The sequence below is a fragment of the Poecile atricapillus genome, chromosome W, assembly GCF_030490865.1.
Source record: "Poecile atricapillus isolate bPoeAtr1 chromosome W, bPoeAtr1.hap1, whole genome shotgun sequence".
NCBI lineage: Eukaryota > Metazoa > Chordata > Aves > Passeriformes > Paridae > Poecile > Poecile atricapillus.
Window position 1 is genome coordinate 41,580,612 of NC_081288.1, and position 24,381 is coordinate 41,604,992.

A 24,381-nucleotide genomic window follows, 5' to 3' on the forward strand; every position below is an offset into this window, starting at 1 on the left:
ATGGAAATGGACAATGAAGTCTTGAGAAAAACCCCTTTAATTCATAATAGAGTATGGAGAGGAATAAGGTGTTCAAAGTGTAAATTTAAGTAATAAGTGAAGTAATTGTGGTATAGTGAAGTGCTGAGAAATTTGAAGCCTTGAGAGGCAATGAGAAAAACTGTTTCTTAGTGAAGCTCACAGAAGCAGATGAAAAATACTTTTTTGCCTTTGACTAACTTATCCTTAAAAATGCTATCTTCAAACTCATGACCCATAACACATTTCAGAGTGATGTGGAATGGGAGGGGTGGGCTTTAATAACAGTAGCTCTGAGCAGCTGATATCAGAAAAACGAGAAACTATAACAAAAATAGTTTTCTTGTGACAAACTCCATAAATTAACAGAAAGGAACTTCTGTTTCTCTACAGAAATTGAGGAAAAGACTATGAAAAGAATTAGAACTGTTTAAACCATCAAAATTATACAGTTTTTGTCTCTGTTGTCATGTAAACAAAGGAATAGTGAGCAGTGAGAAATGAAAAGGTTTTTTCTAAAAGTTTATTCTGGTGTTCTTATTCTTGTAGTTTGTCAATAAACTCCTCTTTATTCCTTTTAAGTTTTATACCTGGTTTGCTCTTATTTTAATCCATATCTCACAGCAGAAAAATAATAATTCTTCTTTCCCCCTTGTTTGTTAATTACTGGTTCAAAACCACGACACCTGACAAGGCAGAATGATTAATTGCACACATATTCCCTCAGAGGTTTTCCTGCTCATGCTTTCTGCAGCAAAGATTGTTAGCTTGACAGATCAGCATAGCAGCCTCTTAAGATGCCAGAAAGGGAAGCAGTTGGTTTCTGAGTGACAATTAATGGAGGAACAGCAGCTGTTCTACACTGAGGGGAAAAAAATCCCAAACCAAACAGGCTTTGATTCTCAGAGAAAACCACACACAGGAATAAGCTGATTTTTTGATAACTCTGGCTATGGGATTTCTGTCAGGGATTGAAAGACCACATTTGCATAATATAATAGATGTCATAATTAGAAATTCATCTATGCTTCCTCTCATCTGATTATTGAAATATAAGCCATGGCATGAGTGTTTCTCTTTTCTTATTAAACACTGTTCTAGGTGTCTCCACTTCCATGTGTTTTCTCTTTATACTTTGGCCATTTAGGCTAAAGTTTGCAGAAACCCTGATTTGGCTGGCAGCTCCCGTGTTTGCAGTGCTGAGCAAAGATGCTTGCACAGCACTTCCCGTCTGTTCACAGGCAATCCACATCATCCCACTGTCACCCCAGCCCCACTGCCAATTTTAAATAGTTTTCCTTTTTCAAGTAAGCCTTAGCAAATTGCATTAGACACTTCCTCAAGAATACTGAAGCCCTACCACTTTATCTATTAAAAGAATTTAAACATTCACCAGCATTTCCCCTTCCACATTTCCCAGCTGGACTCTGGCTAACACACACTTGATGGATGATTTTGTGTTGTGTGTGAAATGAGCTGAGCTGTGTGGCATACCTGCTCCTGTGGCCGTGACACACCTGGCTCAGCAAGGAGAGCTCCCAGAAGCAAATTGCAGACAAGGGAACCCCAGGCAGCAGCACCAGGGCTGGGGTGGGCACAGCAGGCTGAGCCAGAGCTCAGCATGGAGAGCTCTGCACTCTCACACCTCGCAGATGTCTTTGCTCTGTCCTAGGACAAATCCCTCAAAACACACTTGGAAGTGCAAGTCTGGAAACTGAGACCTGTTCTACCCCGCCACTGCACCTCCCAACCTGCATCCTGCAGCACCTACGGAGGAGCTGAGCTGAGAAAAGTCCTTCAAATCCAGCAGTCTGTGCTGGACCCGGTCAAAGGGCTGTGTTTATAGCAAAGATTGTGGGTAATGATCTTCTAAAACGCCCCTGGACTCTCCCATGACACCCCTCATCTGCTCTGAGTTTGAATTACGCTGTTCATTCAACAGATAAATTTTCCAACTTTCTGAAATCTTGTCTCTTACTGGCAACACAGAAAGACATAAGCAAGAAAAAGGCAACAAAAAATGCTTCTTTAAAGAAGAACTCAACTTTAAAAATGAGCATAAGGAACTAACAGAGAAAGATACTGTACAAACAAATTGATTTAATTGCACTACATGAAAGAGAAGGCAGGTTTTGCTGAAGCAGAGCAGCAGACAGCATGCCAGAACAAAATTCCTCAAAGCAATGACATATAAATATTGAATAAAATGCAAAAGCCAACTCTGCAGATGGCTTTGGGAAAAGCAGCCGCTCTGGCTGCAAATATGTTTCAGAGAATACACCACAGAACCTGGAAATCTGCAAAGCCAAGGAGGAAATCAGTGAATAATCCGCTAGAGGGAAATCCCTAGCTTCCACAATCAAGTACAGGGAATACAAAGACATTTCTAAATCAGTGAGGGACGGGATCAGACAGAAGACTGAATGTTAGGATTTTGAATTTTCCCCTTAGCATCACTTACTGCCATGCCAGGCATATACCTACTGCTGGTCTTTGGACATCAATTTAGATATTTAGCTTGGCCTGCTAATCTCCCAGAAAAATAATTTAACATTACCTTGGTAGCAATTACTTTCTTCCAGAGGCCTTTGCAAAAGGCATTTCCAACAGATTAAAATATATGATTGCCAATCAAGTGAGCTGCACCCGCTCAATTTGCTTCTTGCCTTTTGCTCAGAGATCCAGCTGTACAATTCCCTCACAAAAGCTTCTGGAGCGAAGCAAGAGAGGATTTTGTTAATCTGGATTTGCGAACCCCAAGCTACTGGTTTAAAATTTCATGATGAATCTGTGTCACTGTGTATTTCCTTCTCCCTTGGGAAAACGAAAGGTGGATGAATATAGAAAATCAGGCTTATTCCTCTTAACTGTAAGAAGCTATCAAAGATAAATAAATGAAGATAATTTTGCATCACCTTACTCAGATAACCAAACCACCCCACACCACCACCTTTATGTGATTCGCAGAGTGGGAATAAGTAATATATATTAAAAAATAGCAACCAAGCCCCCAAATCAGACACACAATGCAGTGTTTCTGTGGGTTGCTGAGGCAAGAGAGTCGCAGTGTATGCAAACCAGGCCACAGCAGTGAGACATGAGTGAAACAAAACAGTGTCCTTTGCAGGCTTTCCTCTGAGAGTCTGAGAGCTCACAACCTCTCTGCACTCAGTATATCCAGCACTGCTCTTTTCAGTAGGCTGAGACAAAAGGTACCAGTGTGAGCTGGACAGCAGGCACCTTCAAAGTGATGATGCTAACATATAGAATTAGAAATTTCTCTTACAAGAGATGTTTTTCACCTACAGGTTTGGAGGTGCTTGAACATATGCAACCAATGCCAGCTGGGTCTTTCATACGGAGTAATGTGCCAAGAAGCATCAAATTCCTGCCCCTACAAACATATTTCCTTAACTTGCGTTGAAGAAACAGCTATCCCAGTGTGGACTGGGACCAGAGGACACTCCAAAAGTCACAGGGAAGCAGTGAATGACCTCCAGTCACTCTGCTGCCTTTGCCATGCATCACCTTCATCACTGGGCACCACAGTGTGTCCAAGAGTTCTTAGGGAAATCAGTTCTAAAACAGACAACATAATTAATCTGAAAAGGACACTGGGCAATACAAGCAGGTTTGTTATCATGCTTTTGTGCCAACTAAGCTTTCAGGCTTTCAAATCTAGCACTTTTCTCATCCTCAGGAAATTTTTCTGCTATGTGTTAAAATCACAATAAACCCCAAGGTATTTACACATAATACTAAGAATATCAGAGATTAGCACAGTGCACAGTATGTTCAGAATTGCAGAATTGTTAATGTAGATTAAAGTGCTTTGCCAGTAATCACTCACTTTCCTGCCCGAGCCACATGGTTTTTCTTTTTTGCTGCACGCCAGTGCTGCCAAGCTGCACAGCTGGTCCCAGGGGGGGCCAGCCCTGTGGGGACAATGACAAGTGCCATGAAACTGCTCTGGCCCCAGCCCCTGACTATGGCACACAAAAATGTGCTCTGGGAGACTGCCAGGGATATGGAACTCTCTGTGCTGAGCAAGTGGACTGGAGCTGGTACTCCCATCACACACAGCAAGGAGCTGGGCAAGCAGAGAAAGCAGACCCAGCAGGACTCCAGGGCCACACTGCCGTGTGTTCCCTGGAGCATCCTGCGGAGGGGCCTTCGTGGAGCTGCTGTGACTGGGATAGGCACTTCAGCAGCAAACACCCACAGCCCTACAAGGAGTTGATGTCCTTCTCTGCTGGTGTGAGCCACAGCAAGAACACAGGCTCTCCTCAGCAAGCACTCAGGCACTATTTGGGCAAGATGCTGGTAAAACATATTCATGTAAAACCATTACTGTAAAATTCCTGCTCCTTGCACCTGGAGCATTTGTGAAGAGGATATCTGAGAGGGGACAAGAAAAACTGTAGGGACTGAATACCACTGAGGCAATAAAGTTAGATCCAGTATTTAATCATCTTTTCCAATAATGTTTCATTTTTTTTAGAAGTATTTCTGAGAGATTTCTACATTTCATCACAGTGAATGGGCAATGATGACAGATTTTGTCTAAACAGAAAGTAAAGTTTGAATTTTAAAATTAAGTTCTACACAGCAGAAAAAAAACCAAATCAGCACAATGTTACGTTTGCCTTACAGCTTAAAAAAAAAAGAAAAAGAAAAAGAAAAAGAAAAAAACCCCACAAAAACGACAACCAAAAAAAAACCCCACAAAAAACCCAAAAGTTAAAACCATCAAAACAATCAAATTTTATTATTTTGGAAATATGTTCTATCTAAAGTAAATATTTTAAATATTTAATATTAAACATTAGCAAAGATCACTTTGTGGAGATGAAAGTAACATCATCAGGGAGTTTTATAAACAGTCTCAATTTCTGGGTAGCTGCTCTTCAGCACTAACAGCACACAGGATATTTGGTGCAGTGTACAGCATATTTGATGCATGTAGATTTTCTCTTTGTTTTTGGTAGAATATACTTATTTAGTGCCATAGCAGAAGAAGCATTTAGCTGGCATTTCCCAATTGGGGCAATCTCCCAAGAACAATCCTGAGACAAGAGCAACTCCACCACAGATCAGAGCCTGGAAGGAGACGCAGCCGGGTGCCCCTGCAGGGGTGTCAGGTTGCCCCACCTGAGACCGTCTTGCAGGTTTTTCTTTTCCATGAGCAGCCTTGCCACTCACAAATGCTTCTTCTTTTTTATTGCCTCTGCCCTGACAGCCAAGCTCTTGGCACAGATGGTCAGGACCACAATGAGGACTCCAACCAGGAAAGTCACCACAGGCCAGAGGAAGCAGTGCAAGAGAACAGTCTCATCATGGGTGCGCTTCAGCATCACATCATCCGGCCTGTGAAGAGGAGGAACAGAAGATGGAGAAAATAGAAATCAATATAATATCATCAATTCATCATAAGTGGGAGTCATCTAACATGGTAAGAGTAAAGATGCTTTATTTGCCAAAGTGTTAGAAAATGGCTAAGTGGACCATTTCATCCACTGCTTGCATTTGACTTTTGCCACCAGCATTCATGGCAGATTGTGAGAGCTTTCCACTTGCAGTGTTTACAGGCTAACAGGTTCATTTGGATTTAAAAAATAAAAAAGTGTTGGTGCTTTACATCTTCCAGAGAATGAAGTCATCACAGACAGCCATGAGAGATACAGCGTCACAGTGACCATGGATTGCAAAACCACTCTGGCTAACACACAGTACCAGGCAGCATTTATACATTTATACAGCATTTCTACCTCAAATGTTATCAGGCCCCGTGAAATGGATTTAAACAGTAATTAAAGCTTTGTGTTAGCTTTGAGCACTGCTGTGTCCATGGGGTACATGGAGGCTCCTGAGGAAGCAAGCCCTGGCTGTGGTTTGGGTCTGGGCAGGGAGCTGGTGGCCCAGGCTAGCCCAGCTGCACTGGAAGGCAGCAGCCTGCACAAAATCTATCCCCACAAGGACTGCAGCCTGCCCCGGGGTGTCCAAGGCTCCCAACTCAGCTCCTTCCCAGCAGTGGCTGTTTCAGCAATGAGCTGTGATTTGGGGCTGCAGACAGCAGTGCCTCAGGAGACTCAGCAGCTCCTACAGGGACAGCTTGGCAAGACTCCCACGAAGGTCTGAACCTCCTTGCCTCCACCAGCAGCATCTAATACTGGTGGGGTCTGTGACAGGTTTATGCATTTCCAAAGGGAAACAGAGGGAGCAGGAGAATTGCAGGTGGACGCATCTCGAGACATTTGGAAATTTATCTGTGCCACGTGTCTGAAAGATGTGTTGTCCATCTGCCTCTTCCAAGTCTGGGATGTTGTTTGGGAAATGTGATGGCAGGTTTTCCTCAGCTCTGGCTCTTTCTGCTCTCCCTTGCAGTTTAATAGTTATTAAATTAATCTTGCAGCATTTGCGTTTTGCTCTTGCTTTCCGATCTACAGCCAGAGACACGCAGTCTGCTGGAAAACCATCTGTAAAGGAGAGAAACAGACTTTCTCCAATTATAAAAATATCTATAGTCTTGACTCACGTTGGTCCTCACTTATATTGATCACTCCCATCGCATGTCACTTGGCCAACACCACCTGACTCTCACTTCTTGGAGCAACAAACCTCACAGCCTGAAATCCTGGCAACCCAGGCTCATCCAAAATGTCCAGGGAATCAAGGTCTCCTTGCACAGTGGCACATGGGAGCAGATACATGTTCAATGACTGTGCTGTCTCTCTCACGATAGCTTTGTCCTGACCAGAAAGTAGCACTAAGAAATAATTCTCTGTCAGGGATAAAGGAGGAACTCTTTTTCCTTCAGTGAGACATTGAATGGAGATGCTTGCAAATCTACAGTGTTATCCATCCTTAAGGAGCTACTGGAGCCAGACTGCCAAAGCTATGTCTGATGCCAGATTTAATTACACCTGCATTTGCATTTGGGGGTCTCTCACCCAAAATTGCTGTGTGGAGAATCCTCTGCACTGTGCCAGCCTGAAAGTCCCCAAGGCCAGCACCATGCATCTCTCTTTGTTTCTGTAGTTAGGAGCAGAATAAAACTCTGATTGTGAGCAGCCCTGCTATATAAAGTTTGAAATTCAGCAGCATAAAAAGATATCAAAAGAATCTCAGGTGTATTCAGCAGTCGAATGCGTGAATTCTGCACAACCAAAATTCTCCAGATATATAAGCAGGCACAGGTTGAGATTATAAATTGAATAAAGCGGTATTAATTTTATGGGTGCAAACTCACTAACCTGTGCACCTGAACAGAGAAATCCTTTCACAGGAGGTTTGAACCTGCTCCCTCACAGTTACTGTGTCATCACCTGTGAATAACAGAGTGCTAATTGGCAAGGAGGCCATAAGTAGGCAACACTCAGTCTTCACAGCTCTGAACTTATTAGTGACATTGAATTTTAAGCATTTTTTTTTTAAGCAGATGTTAGTTCAAAAATAAGGGACAAGCAAAAACCTAGAGAACTGGATTCAATTAAAGGAAAGAAAGTGTGATTGAGGAAAGGAAGACATCCTTTTGACTGAATCTTAAATGTTTTGAAAACCATAGGTACCAAAGGTAGCAGTGATGGATGTCAAACACCCATTATAGATGTGATTGTGACTTAGTAATTTAAAAAAGTTTCCATTGTGGAAAAGAATCAAAGACAAAGCCTTTAAGTAAGTCTTGAGCTGAGGTTTCACTTTAGATGGGTATTACTGCTATTTTTAGGTACAGCAAGAGTCCCTGCACACTGGTGTGGCCTCACCTTGATTGCTGTGGGCAGTTTTGGGTGCCACAATATAAGAAAGATGTTAAGGTGTTGGAGAGAGTCCAAAGGAGGGCCATGAGGATGGTGAAGGGCCTTGAGGGGAAGCCTTGGTGAGGAGCGGCTGAGGTCACTTTGTTCAGTGTGGAGAAGATTGAGGAGAGACCTCATTGTAGTTCCTCTCAAGGGGAAGAGGAGGGGCAGGCACTGATCTCTGCTCTGTGGTGCACAGTGACAGAACCCAAGGGAATGGCCTCAGGTCGTCAGGGGAGGTTCAGGTTGGAGATTAGAAAAAGGTTCTTCACCCAGAGTGTGGCTGGGCACTGGAACAGGCTCTCCAGGGAAGCGTCACAGCACCAAGCCTGACTGAGCTGAAGAAGCAACTGGACAATGCTCTTGGGCACACAGTGTGACTCGGGGATGGTGTTGTGCAGGGTCATTAGCTGGATTCAGTGATCCCTGGGGGTGCCTTCCAATTCAGAGTGTTATGTGATTCTGGCACTTGAAACACAGTAATGTAACTACTTTCAGTTTGCTTGGCAAAGCTAGAAGTTTTGACTTTTCATGCTACTTTTTTAAAGGAGACCTGCCTGCTCCCACAGTCTGAAGGCTTGTTGCTTTACTTGGAAATGGAAAAGAAAAGGTGCTCTGTCCCCACGGGAAGACTTCTCATGGCAGAGACCTGTCTTTGCTGGAAGGCCTAAGAGCATCAGTCCCCTGGTGCTGAGGCAGTGACCTTGAACCCAAAGGAGGTACATCATGCCTAAAAACATGTTTCTTTTCCCTGTGAAAACCAGCAGATACAATTAAATTGGTTGCCTTGCTCCTGTAAGTAGCGTCTTTAAAAAATGTATAGATGCTCTGTGACTTTATATAGTACTTCAGTTCAAAGACGTTGGCAGAGGGGTTGTGCATATTCCCCCTAAGCTTGATTATTGGCAGTCTCTTCTCTCTAGCAACGCTGCCATTCAGGTTTTTAGTAAATACAAAGCTTCTTGAAGGGATGCACCCAAAATCTTAACACCAGTTATCTGTGCATAAAACAGCAACAGAGGCAAGAGCAAGACCTAGTGGGACAAAAGGGGGAAAACCCCCAATGATTGCAAGCCATGCTCAGGCATTCAGACCTGGTTCTTGCTGCAAACAGTGATGGCCACTCTGCTGCACCACCACTGCCCAGCAGCAGTCCCAGGGTGAAACAACAAACAAACTGAAAAAAAAAAATCCTGAAGAAGCCTTTACCTTAACCCTGAAAACAGCTGTTCCTTTCACTGTACAGACCATGAAGAAGGAATTTTGTTTTCATTCCTAAAAGGTGAGACCAGGATTTTGAGCTCAGGGCTAGACCCTTGTGGAGCTTTGAGCAGAGCTAACTGGATTAGTTGTTGTGTAATACAACACACCCCTGTTAGGTTCTGCCAGGTAGCTCAAGCAGACACCAGGTAACACAGGCTTCCATCAGAGCCTTCAGAGCAATTACTGAACAACATGGGGAGAATTGCAGTGCAGGGATTTTTAAAAAGTCATATAGGATCAAAAAGTTACAAGCACATAAACATTTCAGTCATCACTTATGAAACACACTGTGAACCTTCTGCCACACAACAATAACTGACAGAGGTTCAGGCACAGGATAGGGAAACCTAACAAATATTTTTGTATTCAAACAATGTGTATTAAAAGATGTCTGCAATACACTTATATTTTTCCCAGGGATATTCACATCCCTTTGCTCTGACAAGCAGTCATTTTTTCCCTTAATGTTGCAAGATGCAGGGATCCTCAGCTGGATGGCTGCATGCAGAGGCAGCACAGTGTCTTACTGACAGTAAAGTCCTTTCCTCCTCAGGCCCAAGCACTGCTCCACAGGTGGAGGGAATTAATTTAGAAGTAACAGAGTAACAGATCAAACCAAGATTTTTGTTCCAACATTTTATGGATGAGCAGCCCTACTACCTGGGCACCCTTGGCTTACACACATAATTATTCTGAGATAAGTGGGGACCCTGCAGGACACACAAAAAACATACAGGCTGTCACTAATCACTTGACAGGGTTTGTTTTTCAGATCCCTGATGAATTTGTGTACAGCATCCTGCAGCAAGCACAGAGGAGGCTGAAGTATGGCTGGCTCACCTGTTGTGCCACAGCAAAGGAAACACAGAGCGTTCTTGCATGTGGCACAAACCCAGAGTTAACAAGCAATAACACCACATAAATCAGACACTAAGGAGAAATTACTTGACACGGCTTGCTCTGCCTGTCTCTGCATGGCATGAGACAATGAGGTCTGAGCTCATGGCCATCTTAGTTTCTCTCTTTTTGTTCTTGCCATGGATGTGAATGAGAACATGAAAAAATAAATCAACAGGATCTCCCCCATCCTGCCTGTTCCCACAGGCCTGCCACTTCAGGGCATGCAGCTGTGGCCCTTGTTTGCATGAGGTCATGATGTGTGTCCCTTGGTGTGAGATCCAGAGCACCAAAACCCTGGAGCTCAGAGCCTTCTCAAACCTTTGGCAACAGCCTGAGAACTTCGTCTGAATTTGCCTTTACTTTAGAGTGTGAAACACTGAAGGTTGGTTTCTGCTGTGCTGGGTCTCCTTCACACTGGGGCATCACCATGTCAACATACAGGCACCTTCACCAGAGATCCAGAAAAGCAACTTCCTCATGCAGCTTGAACACCTTGTCCCAAAGCTTGTCAGAGAAGAGTGGGACAGTAGAGTGCCTGACGTGGCAAAGCAAAACCTCGTTCTTCAGCTAAGCACTGAACTCCAGGATAAGCTGCACTTTGGTTCCCCAAGACAAATGTCAGGCAGCTAATTTTGCTGGGCAGTTTCATTTACAGGAATTAAGAATGGTTGAAATTGCCGAGTCTGCTTCTCATCCCTTCTGTATAACTTTGAACTGTATGCATGGCACCCCTTTTTTACACCTTTTCAAAGTAACCTGCTGAAACCACCAAACTGAAAGGGAGATGTTACCCAAAAGTACACTCTGCATGCAGCAACAGTTCTGACCATGAAGATGAAGTAAATTCGATGAAGAGGAGATGATGTTCATTCATCCCCTGTATATTTACCTAAATTTTATTCTGCTGTTTCGAAAGAGAGTATTAATATTACAAATACCACATTCTCTAAGGAACTATTTACTATATGTTTTATACAGACTGACAGTGAACAGTTAGCTTATCTATATAGTGAAAAAAATACTGTCAGAAAATATGCACACTTCTGTTTTGAAGGGAACAGATTTCTCCCTCAGTTTGTTATGGTTTCTTTTTACTGCTTTGCTTAGTCATCATTGCTCTAAAAGTATACCCAAGCAAGCACATTCCTAGTCAGCAGAACTTATCTCACAAAGCTCATTGCTATCTCCAGAAGAAAATAGATGGTGTACACATTTTGGCTTAGTCTATCTTCTAGTATCTCTGGCAGCAAGCCTCTCTTATGCTGTGTATGAATTGTTGTATGATCAGCAAAAGGCAATGTTTCAAGGCAGCCATTGTGCTGGCAAGAACTTTTAGCAGTATAGGATTCAGCATCTTTATGGAAAAAAAACCCTTCCTGAGTGCTGCACAATTCCTCAGTGCCAGCTTACATAAATGTCAGACACTAGGCAGCATGCAGCCTCAGAAAAGCTTTGTCTTTGCTTCACCAAAATGTAATGTGAGAATCAGCTCACACAGCCCTGGACACCCACCACCCTGCACTCCTTTGCAGGAGAGAAATAAACATGTCCGTTTATACGTTTATTTATGGCTCCTGTATCTGTCCACTGACTAAAAAAGTTAACTTTCACTTTCCACAACAGTTTAGATGTATCCTAGCCATGACTTCTCCTGCAGACAATCCCATGTTTCTGAATCTCCTGCTCACTTGGGCAGTGGGTGCTTCAAGTCCCAGTTCTCAGGAGTACAAGGAACAGGCAATACCTGCCTGCCAAGAAAAACCAAAATCATGACTCAACTCCTGGTTACCAGCTGCAGACATTAGCATCTTGTGGACCAAAGGACTCCCAAGAAGGTCCCTGAAAGGTCTGATGTTGTCATACAGAGTACCCTAAGTTTTAACCTCTGCATGCTGTAAGCAATGCTTCTTTCCCCTCTAAAGGCAAAAAAATAGCTACAAATTCTTGGTGGTGTCCCTCTGCAAAGAGTTAACCAGGGACAACAAACTGGGCATCCTGGGCATGCTGACTTGGTCTACAGTCTCTCCAAGGAGACAACTATTATAGCCAGCCTAAGACAAACCTGAAGCCCCCAGGGTACTCAGCAGGACACCCACAAGAGAGTCAGGCATTTCTCCATCCGTTTTCCTCCTGTTTGTCTTTCTGAACTGAAATATCTGGTGCCAACACTCCCACACTGAGCCCTGAATTGCACCTGCAAGTCATGAGCTATTCCCTCATCTATTTAACTTCCAAGTGTTTGTGGGATGGGACTAACCTCCTGCAGCCACATTACCTTTTATTTCCTGGCTTATCACCATCAGAAAGAGACAGGAAAAAGGACTCCCTCCCCTTTCTGTTTAGTGAAGGAAGGAAACCACACGTCACCCTCACACACATGGAAGTCACATCAACGCTGGCAATAAAAGTAAGAACTGAAACAGATGGGGAGATGCTTTAGGTTACAGCTTTCTACTCTGCAAGCATGTATGAAACCTGGAAGTTCTGTTGCTGTTTACTACACATATCTGACCCATTAATCCTCTAACACAATTACTGAGTTAGTTTGTAGTGTTTACTGATCTCCCCTTTTCCCATTGAACACAGTAGGGTTTCTTTTCTGTGAAGGAAAGGAATGCTAATATCCACACCAGAAATCTGCCATCTGAGTGTTAAAAGCCAAGATGCTTTTTGCTATAAAAATGGCATGTTTTAAAGAAAACTTTTCTCCGAGTTTTATATTTTTACTTTAAGTGGTAAAAATATTCCTTTCCTTTCCATATAGCTTTTCATCAACAGAGCTGTCTTGCAAAGTTCTGAGCCAGTGAGCTCTGTGTGATAAAACCACATTGCCCTGGAGGGGGTCTCTGTGTGTGTATATACATATGCATGCATTTATATATATTTTCAAGCAGAACCAATGGACAGCTGTTAAGCAGATGCATAAGCACTCCTGCCTAGCCAAATGGAGATTACTCACCTCAAGTGCTGGTTAAAATAGCATGTAAATGGTTGAGAACCCACTTTCTCTTTCCAGTATTTCTGCTTGTACGTGACGTTCTCAGAGTTCTCCTGATCGTCTCTTGCACAGGGAGGGATGTATGAACACTGCCAAGACACATTGCAGAACAGAGTTACTGCTGTGCTCAGGAACGCAGGGCATCACTATTCTGCGCTTTCCTCATGATACCAGCGTGACTGAAATGGACAGAGAATAATAAACAAAAGCTCCAAAGAAACAGAAAAGAAATATTAGCTGATCGTCACTTCAACTGCTAATTATTCTGTGCAGGTACTGGAAAAGAATATAATAGCATTCAGAAAGAAAATAAAGGCTTTGCCATGTTCGTTCCACTCTTAAACCAAACCACCTCATAACATCTTGGGGTTTGGCATAATGAATGTGAAAATTATCATTTCATTTTGATGTATTCCTAGCCAGCTGCATGGATTAGATTTGATTAACTTCCTATTTTCAGTGAGGCACATAATCACAAGGTTTGTTAAGTACCATGCTAATAAATAACCCAAAGAGTGCAGCAAGCTTTCCCAGATGATGGGATATCTGGCTGATGTCCACTGAACAAAGAAGGTATCCTTCCACTGTTACATCACAAGGAAAAAAGAAAAACGGTTCACAGCCCAGCTTCAGTAGAAAGGTTCAGCATCTGCTTCTGCTGTAGAGAAGTCAAGGAGAGTTGAGCATGCAGCTGAGCTATCCGCAAATCTCATCCTCAGATCTCTGCTTCAGAGCCCAGAGATCAAGGGAAATCCCTCCCCCAACTTGGTGCCCTTGGGACTGGGCCTTCAGAGGCTCCCCTTTGGGACACATCCACACCCCCACACCCACCTTGTTCCCAAGTCTTTGACACACCACCCTTAATTCCTAGCCACAGGCAGTTAAACAACAGAAAACAAATTGTGCACTGAATCAAGTATCAACACTATCAGAGTTCAGTGTCCAAGCATAATCCCTCTCGTTTTTACCAGGCATACATACAGGAGATCATGGCAGGAGATGCTGAACCACACTGAGTAACACAGCTGATCCTCCCATAACACAGAGGCTTTTCACCCTGCAGGACGTGGGGACGCCAAGGCTCCAGGTGCACACGCTGAATTTTAATTCCTTTAAAATTGGGAGGTGCAAACAATAAAAAGTGACTAGGAAGGTAGCTAAAACGCCTCCTGCTTAGGAAAGTTGAGGAAGCAGGTGAAGAAGGGTGTGGGAAGCCCCTAAATTTGGGGCCCACATATGATGACAACATTAATTTCTCCCCAGTATCCTGAAGGCAGTAACATCAAGGAGAGCGATATCTTCTCTAACATGAGAATAAAGATCACCATGACTGACTGTGCCTAGTGAGTGCTTCCTCTCCTTCTGCAGAGGTTTCACAGGGGCCTGCCTTGCCCCCAGCTGCATACTGTACCGAAGATGTACAGACCTACAAGTCCATGTTCACCATACAACAGCTTGAAGGTTTGCCATTCCAAGAGCAAGGGTGAGATCTCAGGATTTTATTCCCTGATCATGTAAAATCTGACCACTTCTGTCAGCACTTGCAAGTGCTGCCACTGTCTTGCATGCTTCAGAATGAAAGAATCTGCAAGGTGTTCCTTGCTGCTTCCAAACTGAAACCTACTTTTTCCACATGCAAGGATCCCCATTTTCACATGGACTCCTGTCTGGTGTTGACATGGCACAGAGCTCCCCTTAGCTCCATGTTCACAGGAGCCTAAACAAGGATTGTCCCAATGCTGATAGTGAAGGACAGAAATGAGCAGCAACAACACTGTACTTCAGAAACCAGAATGTAGGATTTATCACATACTGTTATTGTCTTAGATAATACTCCTTGGTCAGCAAAATTTCTGGTTTGGTTCTCCGCTTTGGAAGCATCAAACACCCCCCTTTTTTTCTCTCCACACTCCCAGTGCATAAACACATCTGTGCAGCAGCTGGGCAGAGTCAGAAAATTTGGCAGAGAGCATGGCTGGCTCTGCTCTGACCCCCTGATGGCACCAGCATGGTCCCCTCCTCCCTGCTTGGCCTGGGGTCCAGCACTTCCTCCACTCTGATGCTTTCCTTTATGGAGCATTTCCTGCTTTGGAAATGGCACCATATCCCACGAGTTGTGCACTCACTGCCTACATCTGACTGTAATCACACTCTGCTCTTCCCAAGCCCCCAGCTTGTAGGGGCTCTAGAAAGAGCTCCCAAACCAGCCACTATTTAGCCAGCACACAAAATGCAGAGCTAGACTAAACAGCTGAGTACCAATAGATATTATGTTGCCAAAACTCACTCAGCTATCTCAGAACTCCCATTCCTGTGTTACTGGCTCCAGTACACATATTTTCTCTATCCTCTGAAATGTTTCTTCCTCCTGGCTAAGCTTACTGCTGTCCTCTGCTATTAAAGTGCAATCGCCCCACCAGTCCTGGTTAAACTTTCCCTGGATCCTTCAGAGACCTTCCACCCCCACAAAATATTACTTGAATCCTTCACAAAGTTCATACCCTGGTGAACTGCTCATTAGCCCCATCCTGACTTTCAGGCTTAGAAACAACCAGAGAGGTCTCTTTTCCCAAGAGATGTCCATCTGAAAGACAAGTATCAAGCTTTAAGACTCTCCCAGGACATTTCATCACAGAGTGCTTCACATTTTTTCCCCATCAGTCCCCATGCTGCTAGCTCAATATGAAGATACTAAAAATTGAGTTTTTCAGGGCAGGGATTTTTCTCAGTTTGGAAGATGTAAAGGGGCCCACAGACAGTTTCTACAGTCAACACTTCTGTATTTTCTCCTGCCAAAGCAGGACAGCATATGGGAGTACTGCCAGTGCCTACAGGAGGGACACCTGGAAGTTGGGCACAACAGTGAATGCTTTCCATAATTCAAACTTCACACCGTTCTCTGCACAAGCAATCCCAGTGGACAGAAAGTATGCTGGACACATTTCTACCTCTTCCTCTTTATCTTCATGTGGAAAACACAAAGGAGACACCCGGGGTCTTGCCATAAATTGATGTGGCCTCACTGCTTCAGCCTGTTGAGGATTAACAATCTTGAAGAGAGGAGTGGTCCCTGTCCAAATATGAATCCCAGGGGCTACCCTGAAACAGCAACAAAATGTGATAAAGAACTTGAGCCACAGAAAACACCCAAGGTGCAATCCCAGTGTGAATATATCAGCTGCTGCACGAACACTGGAGCTTGTCTGCCTCCCCAGGATGCCAGCACAGTCCCCACCAACCCAAGGTGCTTTTTGTCCCTTTCCAATGCATGTGGGGGGGGATCTCTCTTTACTCAGCCTCCCAAGCACACTTCTAGGGCACTTTGCTTGACCAGCTCTATCACCTTCCAAAGCAGATTCATCGGGCAGATAAAAGGGAATTATATCCACACAAATTTTGCTACTGTGAGTTGATGGATGAATGTGAAATAACATCCACTTTGGCAAGAGGCAGTTTCAGAAACATTAATTCTGTAGTACTCCCTTACAAGACATGGCATGAAATACTGGCATCAAAACATAAACAAATGCCAACTGAAAGCAAGCTAGGACAGCAGTAAAAATGTCAGTGAACAGCTAATACATCTTTACACCAAGGGTTTGTAGGATTTGTATCTGTGTTTGCTGCTGGATGCTCCCACTTCAGTCTCCCTGCAGATACCTGGGAAGATTCCTGGTCTTTCTGAACACTTCATGAGGGCAGATATTCTTCCATATCACACAGAAATAACAGATGCATGAACTCTTGACCGTGGTTTAAGTTCCAGGTTGCATTTTGTTCTTTTCAAAGATCAATTCTTGCCAAATTCAGTCATATTTTTAATAAAAATAGACAGACTTCGTAGACTACGAGAAAGTTTCAAATGTGAAGAGACATCCTGGCTCAAAGCAGAAGCAATTCAGCCTAACAGAAGACAAACCAAGGTAATTCAGGAGCATGACTTCAAACTCAGTTTCCAAGTGACACGTGGAGGACCATCCTCCTGGCTCCTAGTGAGCTGTGGGACAGAGCATGTACCATTTGTTTGGTGTGGAAAAGCCCCACAACATGTGCTGGAGTGGAGATCCACCTGCAGCCCTGGTGGACCCCACACCACAGCAAAGGGATGCCCAGAGGAGGTTGTGGCTCTGAGGGAAGCCCACAAGGGAGCAGGGTCCTGGCAGGACCTGTGAACCTGTGGGGGACCCGTGTTGGAGCACTTGATAAAGAACTGCAGCCTGTGGGAAGGACCCACACTGGAGAAGGTAATGGAGAACTGTCTCCTGTGGGAGAGACCCCACACTGGAGCAAGGAAAGAGTGTGAAGAGGAAGGAGTGCAGATGTGTGATGGACTGACCACAGCCCACATTCCCTGTCCCTCTGTGCTGGTGGGAAGGAGGAGGTGAAGAAAACCAGGAGTGAAGTTAAGCTCAGGAAGAACAGATGGGTAGGGGAAAGGCATTTTTAGATTTGATTTTATTTATGCAGTACCCTTCTCTGATTTAATTGGCAATAAAGCATATTAATTTCCCTGAGTCAAGTCTATTTTTCCCATGATGATAAAGGGTGAGTGATCTCTCCCTGTCCTTCTCTCAACCCACAAGCCTTTCATTATATTTTTTCTCCCTGAGGAGTGATGACAGCAGCTTGGGTGGGGACCTGAAATCCAGCCAGGATCAACCCACCACACCAAGCAATATATGAGTCTCCTGACTTTGTGTGTGTCTCCGTTCACTACTGGGTTACCTTCGGGGTGTGGGAGGGAGGAAGTGCTGCCACAGGGCAGGACATGAGCAGGGGGACTCGCTCATCTTTAGTACAAAAGATTTCCCCCTCCCAGCTGAGTGTCCTGAGGGAATTGGAGCTGAGTTCTGTGTCTGGTTTTCACCTGCATCTGGCAGTGCAGGTGATCATCATCAGCACAACTCACCGGGAGTGATCAAACCCTGACCCCTCACAGAGGCTCGAGGCAGGGAGTGGTGCCCCAGGTGAGATGAGTGGGTGATAAGGTTTATCCATGGCCCCTGGGCCCGCCTCCAGAGGAATTGTTAGGCAGCATCTGCGTAGTTTGCCTGTTGCAGGTACCAGCCCAAACACAGATCTGAATGCTTCACCAGAGGTACCAGACTCTCACAAAATTTTTGTGAAGTTATATTTTGTTATGAAACCTCCTCATGGTTCATATTTAAGAGAGTCCAAAAACTAAGCCAAATTCTATTTACAGGAGCACAGAAGAGATGACTGCACATCAGCTTGTCAGGTGGAGCCATTACAGAGAAGTGTGACAGGAGCACGGGCAGGTGTGGAGTGCAGACAAGGGGCAGCAGCTGGTTTGCTCCCTTGCCTGGGGACAAGGATGTGGAGCACCAGGTCCTGCTGCACAGCTGCTAACATCTGTCTAACCAGCCACTCCCCTAAGAGTTTCTTTGGCAAAACAGGGGGCAACTTCTTCCAACCCTACACTTAACTGCAGATGTCAGAAGGGAAATGCCTAAAACACCAGAAATCAGACCTTTTTAGCAGCTGACAGACTCCCCTGTGGTTTTCCCCAGGCAGAGCTATGGCCTGGTCCCTGCGCTGGCTGTATGCGCCACCGGCGTACCCGATGGCCGGAGAGTGATAGTGGCAAATTGACTTTGGAATTAATCCCTCTTAAGCCTTATCTCAGAGATTATTATTGCCATCAAGACAGCTGAAGAAATGCTACTGTCACTCCAATAAATTTCTTCCTCTGAGACAGCAATCAAAAAATAAAAATTAAAAAAAAATAAAATCCACAGATCACTCAGACTGAACACAAATGTAATCGTGTCCGGTGCTTTATATATACATTCCTGGATTAACTCTGACCCAGCTATATAATCTTTTAAGAGCTAAAATGAATCCTGGGCTGCACAATGAGGTGATTATCTTAGAAAGCAAGAGAAGAAAAAAAATTTTTTTTCCTGCATCTAGAAAAAGGTTTTTCCTCACTAGAACAGACATTCATATCTGTGATATGTTTGTATGTCAGCCCACTCCACTACAGAAAGTAGATTTTTAATCAAATATGCTGGGGATTTTTGGGGGGAGTGAAGCTGCCAACTGATTTAGTATTGTTGTGTGTTGTAAGGAGCCAGAGCTATGTCTGTTCCACACTATTGATTTACAGGGAAAAACTGCTACCCTACAAAGAAATGCAAGGAGAAAGTAACATTTTAAAACAGTTCAAAACAAAATTGGTCTTTTTTTCCCCTTTTAGCTAGTTGGAACAGATTAACATGTTATCTGTACATCTAAGTGCATGAACACAGGGAAGCATAGTGCAAAAATGTGATGGAAACAGGAAGGGTTAAACAGATCTCTAAGTGTTTGTTCATAAATACATACAGGATCCAGAGCATTAAATCCAGCAGATTCCTGCTCTGTGGCTCTAACTAATGTATTTCAGCATAAAATCCTGAAAGCTTTTAAAAACAGTGAGATTTTAAATCAAGCATTAAAGGAGAATATAACTGTTTGGATCTGCAGATGTTGAACTAGGGAAAAAATAGGAGAACCAAAGCAACAGATACAGAGTTCAGTCCCTTAGAAAGGTATGTTCTCTTGATGAGACCTAACCAACTTTTCTTCTTATTTTGTATTTGTTTTACATAAGCTTCTTAAAGTAGAGAAAATAATTAGAGCACATTTTTTTCTACAGAGTTTTCCACTGAGATAAATTCAATTACTACCAAAGAGTACTGTTACATCAAAAAAATGCATCCTTTCTGCTTGATCACATCTGGTAAATCAGATTTAATTCTCAGCAATCAATATCCCAGGGTAAACAGCCCACACCTAGAGATGCAAGGTGGAAGGTAAAGGATACAGATTATATTTGTAAAAGCAGGAAAGTACCACACACTGCCAACAGCCCTGTTGTTATTAAGAGTTTTGTTAAATAAAAATAGCTTTCTGAGTGACATTTACAGACATTACTTCTGAAGCTCAGAGTGTCTCCCTGCAATTTCAATTCAGCCCTTGGGCAGGTGCAACCCTTCTCTTCCCACCACACTTCCAGAAATGCAGAAGAAAATAGGGTTAAGAAGCAAACCCAAAACAAAACAAAACACTTAGACTACTCAGAAAGGTATTGCCGTCATGGTCCAGTTTGAAAGCTGCTGCTGAACCTGCAGATGTTGCCAGAGTTGCTGAGCCCTGGGATTCTGCTGGCAGCCAGCACTCCCCTCCCTTCTCCCAGCTCCTCTCCTTGCTGGAGATGGCCACAAGAGCCATAGGCTGTGCTCGGGGAGAGCCACACTGCACCTTCTGCAGAGCCACCTCCTCTTCACCCCATAGCAAAGGGGTGACTTTTCTCCTGCATTTTACCAGCTCCCCCCTGCCCACCTGCAAATGGAGAGATGTTTAGAGAAGTCCTGCAGCTCGGACAGCCAGGGCACTCCTGGCACACCTCTGCCACCACAGCCCTCTCCACAGGGAGCCTGGCAGCAGCGCTCCCAGGAAAAGATTTGCAAAGCTCCCTCACAGTCCAGCGCTTCATCTGCTTTGCGATCAGGCTCCATCCAGCACTGCAGCTTCAATCACTCATCACCTCTGAGCAGTGCCAGCAATTTAATCCAAATGCTGTCAGATTTCCCATCCTGCTACTTACTCTGCTGATTTTTACCCCAACCACCTTTCCAAGCTGCCAAGGGGATAAAACCAACCCTCAAGCCCTGAGTGTGAAACTTCACCTGCCTTCCAAGGGATGGAGCACACCAGCACAAGTATGACTGAGGAGATGTGAGGCTGCACATCCCAGCTGGACACCCAAGCACGCTTCCCAGCCCTGCAAACAGAGCCCTTAGCCCTTGGCACTATGGTACATCCACATCTCGGTCAAAGAGCTGAAATTTCCCTCTCCAGTACACTCCCAATTTCAAATTCTTTCAGGAGTAGGAGGATTCCAAAGCATTTTTTTAATTCTTCAAACTGCTTAGTAAGATCTCCTCCACTCAGGTCTGTGCTGTCAAGACCATCTTTACACAGCATAAAAAAACAAAGGAGAAGGCAGAATAACTGCCTTTAAAGAAAGAGAAAGCACAAGTCACACATTGCCTTCAGACTTCCCCAGCTTGCTGGAAGATGCAACTTTCACAGATTCTTCATTTGGTCCTTTTTCGTGTAGGTGATGGAGGAGTTTAAGAATCAAAACAGCACGGAGGAAACTTCTGTTCTGGTGCAGCCCCTTCCCCAGCGCCCCGCCAGCAGCGGCTCCATTAACATTCCTCCGTGCGCTTTGGGGAGCGGCACTGGGAAGCCCCTCACCCTCCGGGACGCGCAGCGCAGCACTGCCCGAGCACACGGACCTCCCCGCCGGCAACAGGAGTTTCTCCTTGTCTCCCCACGGCCGTCCCGGGGCTCCGGCGGGCCGGGCCGGGGAACGGCAGCGGAGCCTCGGCCGCTGTCCCTGCTCTGCCGCCTGCCAGCTGCGCTCCGGGCGCGGCGGGACGGACTGGGAAAAGGGCTGGGCGCGGAGAAGCGTGTGTGGGTGTGGGTGTGGGTGTGTGCACGAATCACACTTAGTATACACTACAGTGTAATACACTATATAGTACACTATACGTTATACACAGTGTGTTATACTGTGCTATACAGAGTCAGAAATTATCCCGATTTAGAAGGTGCCCACTCTGATGATCAAGACCAGCTCCTGGCCCGGCACAGGACAGCCCCAAGAGTCACACCATGGGTTTGAGAGCAAACGCTTCTTGAACTCTGCTTTGGTGCTGTGACCACTTCCTTGGGGAGCCTGTTCCAGTGCTCAAACACCCGCTGGGTGAAAAACCTTTTCCTAGTATCGAGCCTAGACCTTCCCTGAGATGCTCTCTCTATATATATATCTATATGTATCTCTATCTCTCTGTATATATATATAAACACAATATATAGATAAAGATGTAGAGTGTATAGTATGTTTATATAGAGAGACATACTAGATACACTACTTTTTGCTGAGCAACAAGCAGAGCGGCATTTCGGACGGATGCTCCCGCGCTTCACTTACCACCTCCCAAAGGAGAAAACCCCGCACCGAACAGAAGGGCGGGCGCCAGGAGCGGTGAATGGGCACCACCACGGGACCACCGCCCCGCATTTTGGGAGAGGAGGGCGTCCGCGGGTCTCACCTTGGGGTTGGTGCGCAGCTGCCGCTCATCCTCGTGGAGCAGGGCGGGTGCGGAGGAGCGGGAGGTGCGGACCAGGACCTGCAGGCAGGGGTAGCGGGCGGTGCCGCGGCAGGCGGCCCCGCAGGAGAAGGTGCAGGCGAAGCGCTCCCCCAGCTGCCGCACCGCCAGCACCGTGCAGTTGGCGGAGCCGCCGCCGCCCCGCTCCTGCAGCGCCGGGCGAAGCCAGCAACAGCCCAAACCCAAGAGGGAAAGCAAGCCGGCGGCGATGAGGAGGAAACCCAGCCGCATGCTCTTGTCCTCCGCCTCCGTGTACTCGTAAGCCGCCCGGCTCCTCGCCATCGCCCGGCTGCCGCTGGCATCCGCCGCCGGGCATCAGCCACTGCCATCGGCTAAAGCTCCCGCCGCTCCCCGCCTCCCTCCCCGCCTCCTCCGAGGCTGACTGTGCGTGTAACTAGCACGCAAAAAAAAAAAAAAAAAAAAAAAAAAGAAAATAAAAAAAAAATGCAAATTTAATCCCGTCTGACCTAATTCAGGGCCCTCCGGGGGTGGAAAGGGACAGCTTGCAACGGGATTATCTGACTCTGGAGATTTGCTGTGTGGAGGGCTAGTCCGGATTAATACTGGGTACCATCATGCAATGTACAGTATCTGGAAGAGGGTGGGTGGGTAGGGTCCTTTGGGTGCATTGTGGCGCCCCTCTAAGGCAACATCTCATCACTGGCTTGGTTAAATCCTGGAGATGTTGCTTGAAGTCCTGCTCAGTACCCCAAGGCATCAAAGTCTGCAACGTCTCTATCTACACAGGAGGAATCTGAAATTAAAGGAATTAAATATCTACATGTGAGAAGGCAGCTTCTATTTTCACCTTATTAATTGAAAAGGGACATAATGAGAATTGGCCAGATGGTAACTTTTGTGGGGTGCAGGATAAAAGTGTTCTGGCCAGCCCCAAAACCAGCATCTGCACAGCAGGGACAGAGATAAGAGATGAGCAAGATGATAGCTATCACACACAGGAATTGGTTTGAACAGGAAGTATTGAAGGTTGAAGGTTCACCCTAAGAAGTGGTCTCTTCCAAGCAGCTTTGCAAGAAAAGCAGCTGATTCAAGAAAATATATTTATTTAGCAAATACAGTTTGGTTATTACCCAGCATTTCCCACTGTGGCAACACAACGAACTCTTCGGTGCCAAAGTACCATAAGCAATACTTATATTTGTATTCTGTCGTCTTTATCACAGGCAATTAGGTAGAACAAAATGTGAGCCTCAGAGCTGATAGCTGAACTTGATGACACAGCAGACAAGAAGGTATAGAAACACAGAAGAAGTTTGGGAAATAGCACTTCCCTTTTTCAATCACTTCCCTGCTGCAGAGTGCAATGTCAAACTTTTATAAATGAAGCTGATCCATACGTTCTCCAAATGGACTATTGGAGCGCGGTTTGGCAGGAGGGCTATTAAGAGTCCACACTGTGCCATGAATACAGATGGATGCAAATACTGGCCTTGCTTGCACAAGTGCACTACCACACTCCTCTCAGGCCAGCTGCTTTGCAGTAGCCTGCCCTGATTATCAAAGGGTTTCTGAAAAAGTAAACCAGCTCTGAGCCAGGGACTACAGGTTTTTACTTAAACCTGCAATAGGTGTTTATACTAGAAACTGAACTCATCTTGCTTAGTCCTTGGCTCTGTTCATCCATTCCCACCATCAGGTTTTGCTTCCAGCACTTGTGGTGACAGCAGTCTCCAATGGTGGAGGCTTGTTGCATAGTTTTCATAATGTAAAAAATAAAATGATAATCAGGTTGATTGGTCACTTACCACCTGAAAGGGAAGCTCCAGCTCTGCTTTCTCAGTGTAAATGAGCTGTAGCTTCTTTCTGTCTTACCTCCTGAACTGCTGGCCTTCCATACTTGGTTCAACTCCCTGCAATCCCTTGTACATAAAGCACTGTCAGATGGAAATGAAGGCAACAGCTCACTGGGTGACAGAGCAACCCTGAGTTACTCCTCCCATGTGCATCCAATCCCCACATCGTCCACAGCTGGGGAGATGCTGAAGCTGCACTTTAACTGGGAATGGTCCTTAGCATTCACCAGGTAATCTCATAGATTTTGAACTGCACAAATGACTCAGTCAAAACTTAAAGTTTATCTGGATCAATTGGAAGTGAAAAATGATCATCAATGCCTGATTGTTGTAGCAGATGAAAGGGGGCCTGTTGTGAAGATTGTGGCTCTGCTGTTACCTGCTGAGGGCAGGAGTGGGGATGCTGG

General features: G+C 45.1%; 2 protein-coding genes across 2 annotated transcripts in view; one reads left to right on the forward strand and one right to left on the reverse strand.

The window, feature by feature from the left end:
- LOC131591410 (receptor-type tyrosine-protein phosphatase beta-like) overlaps positions 1–5,393 on the forward strand; it is a 78,140-nt gene extending 72,747 nt beyond the window's left edge. Inside the window, exon 35 of the mRNA XM_058862072.1 lies at positions 5,258–5,393. Coding sequence (XP_058718055.1) covers positions 5,258–5,293 — 36 coding nt within the window. The 3' untranslated portion in view covers positions 5,294–5,393. The remainder of the gene's footprint in view (positions 1–5,257) is intronic.
- LOC131591411 (calcium-activated potassium channel subunit beta-4-like) lies at positions 4,482–22,508 on the reverse strand. The gene is made up of 3 exons (XM_058862076.1): positions 22,104–22,508; positions 12,937–13,064; positions 4,482–5,385 (listed from the first exon to the last, which is right to left on the reverse strand). The coding sequence occupies exons 1-3, from the start codon at positions 22,440–22,442 to the stop codon at positions 5,217–5,219; spliced, it is 636 nt and encodes a 211-aa protein (XP_058718059.1). The 5' UTR covers positions 22,443–22,508; the 3' UTR covers positions 4,482–5,216.
- Positions 22,509–24,381: the final 1,873 nt, after the last annotated feature.

Excerpts from the sequence above, each read along its gene's own strand:
- LOC131591411 (XM_058862076.1), bottom strand. The coding sequence starts at position 22,442 with ATGGCGAGGAGCCGGGCGGCTTACGAGTACACGGAGGCGGAGGACAAG. Across the intron at positions 13,065-22,103 it reads AGCTGCGCACCAACCCCAAG|TGTTCATACATCCCTCCCTG; the intron begins GTGAGACCCGCG and ends GTGTCTTGGCAG. Across the intron at positions 5,386-12,936 it reads TATTTTAACCAGCACTTGAG|GCCGGATGATGTGATGCTGA; the intron begins GTGAGTAATCTC and ends TCCTCTTCACAG.